Genomic DNA, 13,050 nt, shown 5'->3' with positions numbered 1-13,050 from the left:
TAAGCAGAGACGAAAACACTAAGAAAGAATAAATAAGAAATGTGAGGAATAAAAAACAAACATTGTAACAGAAATGAAGACTGCCTTTATTGGGATCATCAACAGACTGGACACCATCAAAAAAAGAATCAGTGATTTGGAGATTGAAAAATCAGACAGAGGCCAAAAACCAGGATTACAGGCTTTATTAGAGGAGAAGCACCTGCCGGGCTGTCTGGCAAGGGGAGGACAGCAGCACGTGCAGGGGCGGGCACGCCTTTTGAGGGGCGGAATGGGAAGGGGTGGGGGGCTTAGTGTACTTGGCGCACACTAATTGGTGCCTTACTGCATTGTCCATATAGGACAAAGGCTTAGGGTATTTGGCAGGTGGTGGTCCAATGTATAGTCCATATAAGGGACCTGGTTAGTCACTCAGGTATTTCCGGGCTGCAGGTTACGTCATACTCCGCCCACCAGTTGGGGGAAGGGAGGATCTATCAGAGATGTCAATAGGAACTTCTCAAACTAAAACGCAAACAAAAATAATAGTAAAAGGACAAGGCAATAAAACCCAAAATAGAATATTTTAAGAATTGTGGAACAATTTCAAAAGATGTAGCATATATATCATTAGAATACCAGAAGACGACAGAGAGAACAGAGCGGTTAGAAAGGTAATGTACCATATAAACATATTTTTATTTATTTCAGAGAGGAAGGAAGAGGGAGAGATAAACACCAATGATGACACAGAATCATAGATTGGCTGCCTCCTGCACACCCCCCTCTGGGGACCAACCCTGCAACCTGGGCATATACCCTTACCCAGAATTGAACCCAGACCCTTCAGTCTGCAGGTCAATGCTCTATCCACTGATCCAAACCAGCTAAGGCAGTAATGTACCATATTTTAAATCCCTTTTTAATTTCCGAAGTGTGATAGATGTCATTAAAATACGACTGAAAAACAATCCTCAATCTCATTTCCACTGCCAAATTCAGGACAAATGTCATTCACACACCCATTCTGTGATATTACTAATTAAGAGTTAATTTTCATCATCCCTTTCTTTTCCACTCCAGAAAGCAGAGTGGAAGGCAAGTGAATGGTGCTACTGTATGACCTTGAATCCAGTCAAATATACAACCTGCCGAAACTGGTTTGGCTCAGTGGATAGAGCGTTGGCCTGCGGACTGAAAGGTCCCAGGTTTGATTCCGGTCAAGGGCATGTACCTGGGTTGCGGGCACATCCCCAGTAGATGTGCAGGAGGCAGCTGATCGATGTTTCTAACTCTCTATCTTTCTCCCTTCCTCTCTGTAAAAAAATCAATAAAATATATTTTAAAAAAATATATACAACCTGATATTCTGTACAATTTTCATGATACCACACCCCTGATAGTAACACAGCTTTGTGCCCCCACCATTTCTGAGGATCCTTTATTAGTGCCTTGTCTTCAGTCAGAGCCAAGATTCTCATTGGCACTCAATTTTAGATATTATTAATACAACCAGTAGAAAGGAGTTTTTAAAAATATTTATTATATTTGGTTCTAGAAATGATAGAAAATAAAAACTGGTACAATCATGTCACAGATCCTTAGAAAGCATATTTATCTTTTCACACCAGACAGGAGTTTTATGCAATGCCAGAAATGGAAATACCTAGGCAGTCAGTGACAAAGGTTAATGCTGCTAAGAGGAGCCCTTGTGAATTTTTAAAGTTTTCTTTTCTGCTATCATTTATTTTTGGGCAAATACTAGTCCAGCGGAAAGAGTTCTGAACATAAAAGGCACCTAGAGTAAAATTTAGACCTTGACTAATAAAAATAGGTACACATGTTTACATTAAGAAAAAAGGCCCTATGAATGCAACTCTTCTGCAAGACAGTGATAATATAAATGCAAAAGCCATTGTAACTAAAAACTCTATAAACAATTACCTGAACCTGTACTTAAGCTAGATAATGGCAATCACTTTTGTGTTCATAAATGCACAGATGTTTCATCATTTAAATAAGCATAAGTACTATGTTTATATTCATAGGTCAGAGGGTACTGTAATTATTTACCCATCAAGATTTGTTTTGTTGCATTTTCTCTTAAAAATGCATTATTGTGTACTCATTTCATAGATGTTAAAAACTCCCGTTGTCGAAGAATGTAGCAAAACCTGCCCTGGCCGGTGTGGCTCAGTTGTTTGGAGTGTTGTCCAGTGCACCAAGAGGTCATGGATTCGATTTCCGGTCTGGGCACATACCCGGGTTTTGGGTTTGATCCCTGGTCGAGGTGAACATGGGAAGGCACCCAATTGATTTTTCTCTCTCTCTCTCTCACACTGATGTTTTTCTCTCTGTATTCCTTCCACTCTCTCTATAAAATCATTAAAATATATATTCTTTGGGTGATGATTAAAAAAAAAAAGCAAAAGCTAAAACTGCCACTTTAAACTAAAGTCCTTTTTCTTTATTATAAAGCCAGTAAAGCTGACATTTTACTATGACGTAAGCACCTGAAATACACTGTAACCAATTTATATTCTCTAAGCTAGAATTAGGATCCTCAGGATTTGTATAGGTGTATAAATATTGCAAATTAAGCTAATAAAAACTTGAAAAAATACAAACAATCTTTTACTATAAAGATCCAAAATCCATATAGGTCTGTACTAAGAGAAAGAGGAACAGGAGGCCAGCAAACACTTGTCTGCATTTTCTAATCTGGGGACAAAGGGCTCAGCGGAGCCAGGTGGTATTCAGCTGGGTCTGGTTCTTGATGCTGGTATCCATTTTTAGCACTTCACGAATGGCCATGGTAGCGTAGGTAGAAGGAGGAAGAGAAAAATCCATCTTCAGAGCTCTGTATTTGCCTTCTGCCAGGCAAGGAAGAAGAGAACAGTCAGAAACGTAAGGCAGTTGCAGACTGACTGGGGCAAGTCATATAATCTCTACACAAATAAAAGTATTGTGCTCTTTTCCCCCAGGCTTTTCTTTCCCAGGGGGCCGCAGAGAATGAGCCTCCGAAGTAAAAGATCTGTGAGTGTCTGACCCAGTTGACTCTCTCTGTGAATTCTACCTGGAACTGTCATAAAAAGGGCAGATGACAGAATAGCACAGGAGAGAAATGCATGTAAAATTAAAATAAAAAACAATTAGAGCACAGAGTGAAGACGACAAAGCAATGACAACCAGAATCTGACAATGACAAGGTCAATTTAATGTTTTAGATATTCCTCCTGGATTTCCGCTCACCTTTGCTAACTCTCTATGGAGGTGAAGGAGATATTCAATCACCTAAAACAGAAACCTTCTATAACTGTCATTCATTTTCAGTGGGATTTACTGTTTTAATCACTGACTTTTAGCTATAATCATGAAACTGAGATCACAAAACACAAAACAAATTACAGAGTGGATGGGAAGTGGTGGGATTATAAGAGCTTTTTTTGTTTGTTTTTGCATGAGAAATACAGGATGTCCCCCCAAAATGTAAAGCACTTTAACAGTTAATAGCTCAATTTTGAAAATGAAATGTATTTTCAATTATAATCATGCCTTTATCATTATTCAAACTGTGTATACATTTTCTGGGGACAACCTATATTTCAAAGTTGATACAGACCTGGTGGTTAAGTAAACTTACCAGAAGCAAAAACTGGTGGTGGTTTCCCTTCTAGATTGTCCACATCTGTATTGAAGAGTGGAATTTTAGGGTCATCATATGCAACAACTTCCCTTTAAAACATATAAATAAAAAAAGGATAAACGTGAACTTCCATAAAAGGTACCAAGTCATTCATCACCATTGGTTTAGTAAGGAAAACACAGGTCTATTATAGACAATAGTGGAACTATTTAATAACAGAACAGGACCAGATGTTATGCATAAATACTGCTTTTATATTATTATATAGCAAGGTGACAGATGATGCCAGCCTATGGAAAAGAAAATGTTTCCCCAGGATGAAAAATCTTTAATAGGGAAAAAGTTCAGTCTCTTCACATTTGTTCAATAATTTATTGTCAATAAAATATAAATTAAGCCACTCTCACTGTATGTTTGTCTTTATTTCTTGATGATTTGAAAATTACCAAAAGTAGCAGTAATAATATTAGTAATGACAACAACTAACACTTACGTGCCAGGTTTTAAGCACTGAAAAGTATATATGTGGTGTGAAAGCTTAAAATCTCACATAGTAATTCAGTTCTCTTTCATTCTGGACTTTTACTCACCAGCTGACGTTCTGAGGACGAATAATGATCTTTCGGTAGGCCCCTGATAAGGAATAATCTCGAATTTTGTGTCTCATGTTGTCGATATCAAGATTATCTGCTGTGAGCATTTCCCTGTAGGCGTCACTAACTAACATAAAATACAACAAGTTAGTTGGAATGTACCATGTCAGCAAACTGCCTTGAACTAGACTACAGAGTAACATGTAAATTCAGTTGGTTAACCCTAACACAATTAGTCACGCTAATTTATGATCCAGTCTATTCTCTGGAACCAAAACTTAGTGACTAACTAACTAGGACCAGGTCTCTCCAGCTTAGGTTTGAACCTACTTATAAATTACCTTTGCAAACAGCTTCAATATCTGGGGAGTAAGGTTCCCAAGCTAGTTACAAAAGGCCATTTCATCAGAAGTTACTAAACTACAATTTATACATGCTCAGAGATAGAAGACAAGATACACAGAAACCCCAAACTCTTCTGGCAGAAGGTAGTTATAAATACATGTATAAAAATAAGAGACCTGGGAAACCATCTGGCTCACCCAGGCACCTGATGTAGCATCTTTCTCCTAACACCGGAGAGAGCTGCCACAGCCCTCCAAAGGGTGCTAGTAGCCCGTTGCCATGTGAGGTATGCAATTATTAAGAAGTCTTCCTCTTCCAAGCTGAAATCTGTCTTCTTGTAATTTCTGTTGACTGCTCTCAAACAAGCAGATTAACGGTCCACTTCCACCTGTATTCATGCGCATTGGACCTTTAAGCCATAACTTCTCTAGGCCAAACATCGGTTCCCCCAACGGTCCCTCCTTTGACATTTTTGCATTCTGCACCAAATCCCTTTATCTGCCTCTGGGGTAACAAGCTTAAGTTCAACAGTAACTCCAGATACCTTTTATAAATTTGATTTTATTGGGGTGACATTGGTTTACAAAACCATACAGGTTTCAAGTGTACAACTCAATAAAACACCATCGCACACTGTATCATAAACCCATTGCCCCAAGCAGTCCTTCTAAGTCCCCATTTTCCCTTCCTTTGCACCCCCACCCCCCAATCCAGCCCCTTCCCTCTGGATGCCACCACACTTTTGTCTGTGTCTATGTGTTATATACATATATGTATGGTGTTTTTTTCTTAATCCCTTAATTTTCTCTCATCCAGTCCAACTCCAGATACTTTTTATATAGACTACTATCAAACTGAGCCTTTTCTACCTATATATTTGATCATGGAGCATAAATGGGAGAATTTATACTTAACCCTTTTAAATGACCCCTGCAGTTCTTTTTAAATGCTTATTTACATATAATTAATATTAACTACTTTGGGTTACACTACTTGCAATTATGACAAGCAGATATCCTTATTCAAGTTATTTATAAAAAAATGTTAGGATCAGGAAAGACTGGCTGAGGACACACTTATCAGGACAACTCAGCTTTGCTGGGCACCAAGTGAAGTAGGCAGTTATGCGTGACCAGGGCAAGGATGACGGCCAGGTATGCAGGGTGGAAAGCACTGTGTGCCTAGCAAGGAACAATAGGGTGGGACCTCGCCCCCAGGGTGACCTTTCCTCCCCTAGCATATCCCTGGTAATGGGATAGACCCCCTCAGAGGAGGAATAAAGGAATGGCGAAGAGCCTCAAATGACTCCCATACAAGCCCTTGCACAACCACTCCCTTAAGCATTAAGCCAGGGGTTCTCAACCTGTGGGTCGCGACCCCTTTGGGGGTCGAACGACCCTTTCACAGGGGTCACCTAAATACATCCTGCATATCAGATATATACATTACGATTTATAACAGTAGCAACATTGCAGTTATGAAGTAGCAACGAAAATAATTTTATGGTTGGGGGTCACCACAACATGAGGAACTGTATTAAAGGGTCGCGGAATTAGGAAGGTTGAGAACCACTACATTAAGCCCTCAGGACAATGAAGGGCACAGCAACTCTATTAAGTTAATTAACATGTAAGTGGCAGATTACCACTTAACTGTTTTATAAGTATTTGCATTATCAAAGAAGGATGTTAATCCTAATCATTTCACTATCAGTAAAATTTCAAAGACTATAACAATGATAATTAAAATAATTCTGGCCTCTTGAGAGATGTCTTAACAGGAAAACACCTCCCACAACCCAGGCTTGGCGAGGGGTACTGGTAAACCTCCGGGTTCAGTTCCACCACGTTGATCCCATGCTCGGAGCTGCTTTCTTTTAAATTTCTGAATCCGTGAACAATAAAAGTTCTAATCTTTGCTCACTCACCCCCACCAATGGCATCCATGAAGGTAACAAAAGTAATTCTTGCCCTAACCGGTTTGGCTCAATAAATAGAGCGTCGGCCTGTGGACTCAAGGGTCCCAGATTCGATTCCAGTCAAGGGCATGTACCTTGGTTGCAGGCACATACCCAGTAGGGAGATGTGCAGGAGGCAGCCAATCGATGTTTCTCTCTCACAGATGTTTCTGGCTCTCTATCCCGCTCCCTTCCTCTCTGTAAAAAATCAATAAAATATGTTTAAATAAATAAATAAATAAATTCAAATTCTTTATAAAAAAAGTAATTTTTTGTTTGTTTGTTTGTTTGTTTATTTCAGAGAGGAAGGGAGAGGGAGATAGAAACATCAATGATGAGAGAATCATTGATCGGGATCCACCCACAACCCGGGCTGTGCCCTAACCAGGAATCGAACTGGAGAGCCTTCAGTCTGCAGGCTTATGCTCTATCCATTGAGCCAAACTGGGTAGGGCACAAAAGTAATTCTTAACAGGCTCAGTGGAATGGGAAGTAACTCTAACTTTTTCACTTTACAAACTTCTGTGCTTACTGACTTTTAAAACACAATGAGCTGAAAAGTACAGTTAAAGTAGAATTATCCATTCACTTCCTCAAGGATTCTTTCTAAAAACTTTCCATCCTTAGTAAGAACTAATGAATTTCAGAAACTTAAATAATAATGCCAATAACAATACTAATAACAACAATACAAATACCAAATACCGCCATCACCTTGCTTCTTAATGTAAATAATCTGCATGCATCCCTTTCTGGGAGACTTCTACAAGTGAACACAGTTTATATATATTTAAAGTCTAAACAAAGTTTTATATTATCTTTAAAATAACTCATTCCCCGCCCCCCTCTACTCTTGGCTGCCAGTGGCTTGTGTTACACTTTGTTTGAACTATTTCCCCACACAGAGAACTTACTTTTATGCTTTGGGTAGATAACATCAAAACCAGGCAAGGGCATTACCACATCATGGATGGAGTAATTATTAACATCTTCTTCCTCGATGTAGGTGGCTGTGGCTACAAATTCACAAATACGTAAATTAAGAAAATAGGCAGTATTTTCATGAGCTCAGTCTTCTAAAATTGTACACATCGGAGCAGTCAGAAGTGCAAGGTGGTACAGTTCTGTGGCCTACAAAGCTTAAAGAAGTTAGAGTTGGAATATAGACCTTTTACTTTTTCTACTCTACCCAAGAAATAAAAATCACAGACTTGGAAAAAGTACCAAGTTAAAACTTTTATTTCTCAGCTGCACTTTCATTGTTTGGGAATGCTTGCTTTTAACAATCAGCTCCTTTTCATTATTAAACAATGCTCCAAAATACTATTTGGAAAGCTATCACAAATGAATGCATTTTGCTAAAAGAATGAACAATGAAAAAACCAAAACTGTTGGTAGTTAGAGAATAAAATATGGTGGCCCACAGGACACTAAAAAAAAAGATAAAATCTACACTGAGCCCTGACTGGTTTGGTCTGTAAAAAACCAATAAAATATATTTTAAAATATATATATATTTAAAAAAGAAAGAAAGAAAAAAAAAAGAAGAAAAATCTACACTGAAATCCTTGTTTGGAAAGCTCACATTTTTCTTTCACTGTCTGGCAATTCCCTTAATTTTCTTTTTTAAATATATTTTATTGATTTTTTACAGAGAGGAAGGTAGAGAGATAGAGAGCTAGAAACATCGATGAGAGAGAAACATCGATCAGCTGCCTCCTGCACATCTCCCACTGGGGATGTGCCCGCAACCCAGGTACATGCCCTTGACCGGAATCGAACCTGGGACCTTTCAGTCCGCAGGCCGACGCTCTATCCACTGAGCCAAACCGGTTTCGGCTCCCTTAATTTTCCATTACAGATTTTTAATAGCATATTTAAAACTCCTGCTATTCAAACATTAATTGTGAGCTTCACTATACGATTTATAAAATGTATTCCTTCCTCTCACACCTCCTCAAAATTGATTTCTTCAAAGACCTGGTAACGCAATACCTCAACAACAGACAGACTTGATACTGAATCCCAGCCTTTTCTTTTTTAACCACCTGTGGAACCCCGGGCAAGTGACTGAACCTCATCTGAAGAACGGAAAGAATTCTTGGCAGTATTACCATGAGCTTCAAACTGGAAGACACAGATGCGGGACTTAAGCATAAGGGCTGTGCACAGTAATAGCTCAGCAGCAGATGAGATTGTCTGGGTGCCTGAGAAACATTTCAGGCTCAAGGTGTGCACAAAATGTTCATTAGATCATGGCCCACATGGAAAGTGAGCTCCAACCTGAAGTTAGGAAACTCCTTAACCTGGCCAACAGCCCAGAGGCGGGAGTTCATCCCCAAGTGCAGAGTAGCATTTGCTAGGCCCAGATTAAAGCTTGGAGAGGGATTTTAGGTAACATTCAGCCCAAATCTTATTCCAGCTGAGAAAATGGACAGTCAGGCGCTTACTCAAATCAGAGATATATTTTTCATTAAAGATACACATCCAAACTTGTCAGTCTGAGCTTACAATGTCCGTCCATTTCCAAATTACTAGACATCTCTCTCTCTTAACTAGCAGTCAGGCTGGATTTTAAACTCTGGCATCGTATTCCTGGACTCTGGTTTGACTGAATAATGACAGCATCTGCCTTTTTACCTCCTTTGAGAACTAGGTCCCCTGGAACAGGCGTCAGTCCGTACTCTTCTATCCTCTTGCTCACCATGTTATTCCACACATAGCTTTGATAGCTATGAATATACATTAAGCGATTATTTCTAGGTATCTGGAGGGAAGAAAAAAAAAGTTCTAAATATTAAAAAATAGAGTACTTTTTAAGGCATCTCACTTTAGTGGTGACCCTACTGTAAGACACTCACACCTTAAACCTCCAATATGTAGCAACCGGTGTTAGACATGGAAGCCCTCACACTCAAGGGTATCCACAATCGGCTGCAGCCACAGCTGTGCCCATGTGCATCCACAGTGCAAACATTCACGCAGATAAAGCCAACACTACAGAACGTATGCCCTCCGTCAAAGACATAGGAATTTCCATGTCAATTCTAGAGCTAATGGTGCTTTCTCCCCCATAATTTTATGTAAGGGAGAAAACCTAAATGATGGAACTAACAAATAATTTCATGAAGAATCCTGCTTTTTTGAGTACATCCTGGGGGATAGTCAATAAGACTCAAGTTTGAGTTAAACTGCAGTCTATTCTGGATTGTAGTTATCCAAATACTAGTATAGGCTACCCAAGAGTGGGTACCAATTTGCATTACCACAAAGAAACTAAATGAGATGCCATCACTTAGACCCCTTACTGTGCAACCCTCTTAACCTGAGGCAGGTTACAGTTCGGATGCTAGAGAATGATCAAGAAATGAACTCAATGATGGATTCTGAGTTTCTCAAAAAGCAAGACAGTGAATTTAAATTTCCTTGTAGATAATATTTTCCCCATCAGTGCTCTTCTCGTGCCCTCAGTGTAAACTATTATGCCGATACTGTTGGCATCCACGACCCGCCCACATGACCTTTCAGAGTCTGAAGAACCACACAAATATTACACACTCCTCAGAGATCCCTGAAGGATCCTCATTTACTTTCTGTTCTTTCTGAATTTAGTAAGATATTTAAAGATAAAATTTTAAAAGCATTAAACCACCTTGAGTCATTTGCCTGACTTTACAAATTGCACTCACTATGCCAAATGCAGAGACTATATTCTTCATTCCATATTTTGAAAGTCCTCGAAGCAGCTGCCCTTCCACACACCTTTTGACAGGTAGCTTTCTGAGGGCAGCAGCTGGGTCTTTGGTCTTCGCCCACTCTTCCCTGCACTTAACCAGGTACCCCTTTTCGGCTAATGGGGGAGAAAAGCTGTGATTAAACAATTTATCCAATAGACAGATTTGCATAATTTAAAATGCTTCATACAGAACACAAATTAGAAAATGCTATTTGTAAAAGCTTCTGCTAACCTGAGAATCACCATCAGAAAATAAGAAGACGGGAAATGTATAAAGTTTATAGAACTAGACAGCTTTGTCATCACCCCAGGATTGAAAGCCATTACTTGTTCATTATCACAGCTGATTCAACAAACCACAAAACCTGGGCGTTCCTTTCTTCCTTCCCCTCTTCTATAGGACTGTCAAATTTAACGGGTTACTTCCCTTAAAATTAGTTAATTTTATCTCTTTTAAATATGCAAATGAATGATTACCCAAAGTGGGCATCATTTTGGATCATCTGTAAAGTAGTACTTAAATCATTTTTCACGCAGTATGATTTTAGAAATATTTTCTGGAAAGTTTTAGTGAATTTTTCAAACTAAAGATTCTCAATATGTTTTTGCCAAGTTTTTGTATTCTATTACACTTTTAAAAATTAACTAAAAATGAAAAATATTTGGATTCCTGTGTTCAAAGATTTAATAGTGCATGGAGAAAAAGGAATGAATGTATTCATTTATGAATTAATAAATCAGATGAGCTAAAAACAGCATATAAATGATAAATCTCAAACATGTACAAAAACCTTATGAAAATTAAGAAATAAACTATATTTTTATTTTACCAATAAAACCCAGTTTTTAAAAATTCTGAAATAACTCCCCTAATTTTCACATACTTTCATTCACAGCAATGCCATGGATATCTAGCCACATATTCTATTTTTTTTCATAACATGAATTTTATTCTCACCTCCAGAACGGGGTTTCAATATTAAATCCATGACTTCAGCCCAAGAATTCTGTAGTATAGCTCTAAAATTAAACAGCATGTAATTTAGTTACTTTCACATTATGATGAAATTTTATATGTCCAAATCTGTGGAGTCAACAAATCACATTGACTTCTATTTTACTAAATTTAAAAGTAAACAGAAAACTTAATATGATATAGATTTCAAATGTAAATGCCAAAAGAACTTAAAAAAGAGAGAAGATCCTGTTCTACCCAAACTGCGCACAGCCCTTTATAGTGAAGCCAAACTCCTCCAGCCAAGTAGCTGAAGCTGTTTTATCACAACAAAGGCCCCGTTTGTTCCATGAGTACGTATTTTGTTTCTTCAGTTAAAGCCTTCAGAGACACATAGTAAATTTGGACCAGGGAATTTTTAGTTATTAAAAAAAGAGAGAGAGAAGAAAAAAAACGTAAGTTCTACTCATAACATTTAATACCATTTCACACTTTTAAAATTCTATAAATTTTATTAAAAAGTGTAAATACCTTGCCCTAGCTGGTTTGGCTCAGTGGATAGACCATCGGACTGTGGACGAAAGGGTCCCAGGTTCGATTCTGGTCAAGGGCACATGCCTGGGTTGCAGGTTCGATCCCCAGTTGGGGGTGAGCACGAGCCAGCCAATCAATGATTCTCTCTCATCATTGATGTTTCTATCTCTCTCTCCCTCTCCCTTCCTCTCTGAAATCAATAAAAATATATTTTTTAAAAAGTGTAAATACCACACAGTTATGCTTTAAGTTGCTACATATGGTATTATCTGTAAATAAAAGTTAAGTCTTTAGATACCAAAACTTATTTGAAACTGCTCAAAAAAATTTCTCCCCATGTTTTTGTAAACTTCTTGCCTAATGAAACAGAAAACCACTTATCCTTTTCTATTATTCTTTTAAAAATGAAAAAGCCTTTATTTTTGCTGATTGTAAGTTATGCATGCATCTTAAAAATTAAACAGTACATAAGAAAGTTACCTGTTATCTAACCTCTAAGAATTTAAACAGTTAACACTTTAGAGAGTATTTTTTTAACACTTTTTGATGCATCTATAAGCATATGCAATTTTCCTTTGTATTAAACTATCTTTTCCCATACAGAAGTTATATTTTGTGTAACATTTCTGGTTTTGGAGTCACGCTTAGAAAGACTTTCTCTAACAAAATATAGAAATCCTTTCTATTAATTTGTTTTCTTTTTTCCCTCCAGTTAATTAGTATTTTTACTTTTCACATTTAGGTTACTCTATATGGGATATTTTGTATATTAAATTATATGAAGTGCTATTTAGTATCCGTTGATGAGATCATATTACTTTATTTTTTAAAACTTATATTTTTATTTATTTCAGAGAGGAAGAGAGAGAAACAGAAACATCAATGATGAGAGAGAATCACTGACCAGCTGCCTCCTACAAGCAACACACTGGGGATTGAGTCCGCAACCTGGGCATATGCCCTGACAGAGAATCGAACCGTGACCTCCTGCTTCATAGGTTGAGGCTCAACCACTGAGCCATGCCAGCTGAGCATATGAATTCTAAATGTACTAATACAACAAATTACATGAATAGATTTCCTCTTGATGGCCATCCTTGAAGTCCTGGAACAAGCTGCGGTATTATCAATCTTTTTTTTAAAATATATTTTTATTGATCTCAGAGAGAAGGGAGAGGGAGAGACAGAAACATCAAGGATGAAAGAGAATCTCTGATCGGTTGCCTCCTGTACTCCCCCCACTGGGGACTAAGCCCACAATCCAGGCATGTGCCCTGACCAGGAATTGAACCGTGACCTCCTGGT

The 13,050-nt window shown here is 38.1% G+C and overlaps 1 protein-coding gene across 2 annotated transcripts in view; it reads right to left on the bottom strand.

The window, feature by feature from the left end:
• Nucleotides 1-1,501: 1,501 nt before the first annotated feature.
• The window catches only part of PUS7 (pseudouridylate synthase 7 (putative)), a 61,838-nt gene continuing 50,289 nt past the window's right edge, over nt 1,502-13,050 (bottom strand). For both annotated transcript variants that reach the window (XM_006774889.2, XM_006774890.2), the window contains 7 exons: nt 11,215-11,276; nt 10,210-10,370; nt 9,161-9,287; nt 7,435-7,536; nt 4,216-4,345; nt 3,623-3,714; nt 1,502-2,852 (listed from right to left, as the gene is read on the bottom strand). In XM_006774889.2, coding sequence (XP_006774952.1) covers nt 2,716-2,852; nt 3,623-3,714; nt 4,216-4,345; nt 7,435-7,536; nt 9,161-9,287; nt 10,210-10,370; nt 11,215-11,276 — 811 coding nt within the window. In that variant the 3' untranslated portion in view covers nt 1,502-2,715. The remainder of the gene's footprint in view (nt 2,853-3,622; nt 3,715-4,215; nt 4,346-7,434; nt 7,537-9,160; nt 9,288-10,209; nt 10,371-11,214; nt 11,277-13,050) is intronic.

The sequence above is a fragment of the Myotis davidii genome, unplaced genomic scaffold (assembly GCF_000327345.1).
Source record: "Myotis davidii unplaced genomic scaffold, ASM32734v1 scaffold125, whole genome shotgun sequence".
NCBI lineage: Eukaryota > Metazoa > Chordata > Mammalia > Chiroptera > Vespertilionidae > Myotis > Myotis davidii.
This window is presented reverse-complemented; position numbering and strand designations above follow the sequence as displayed.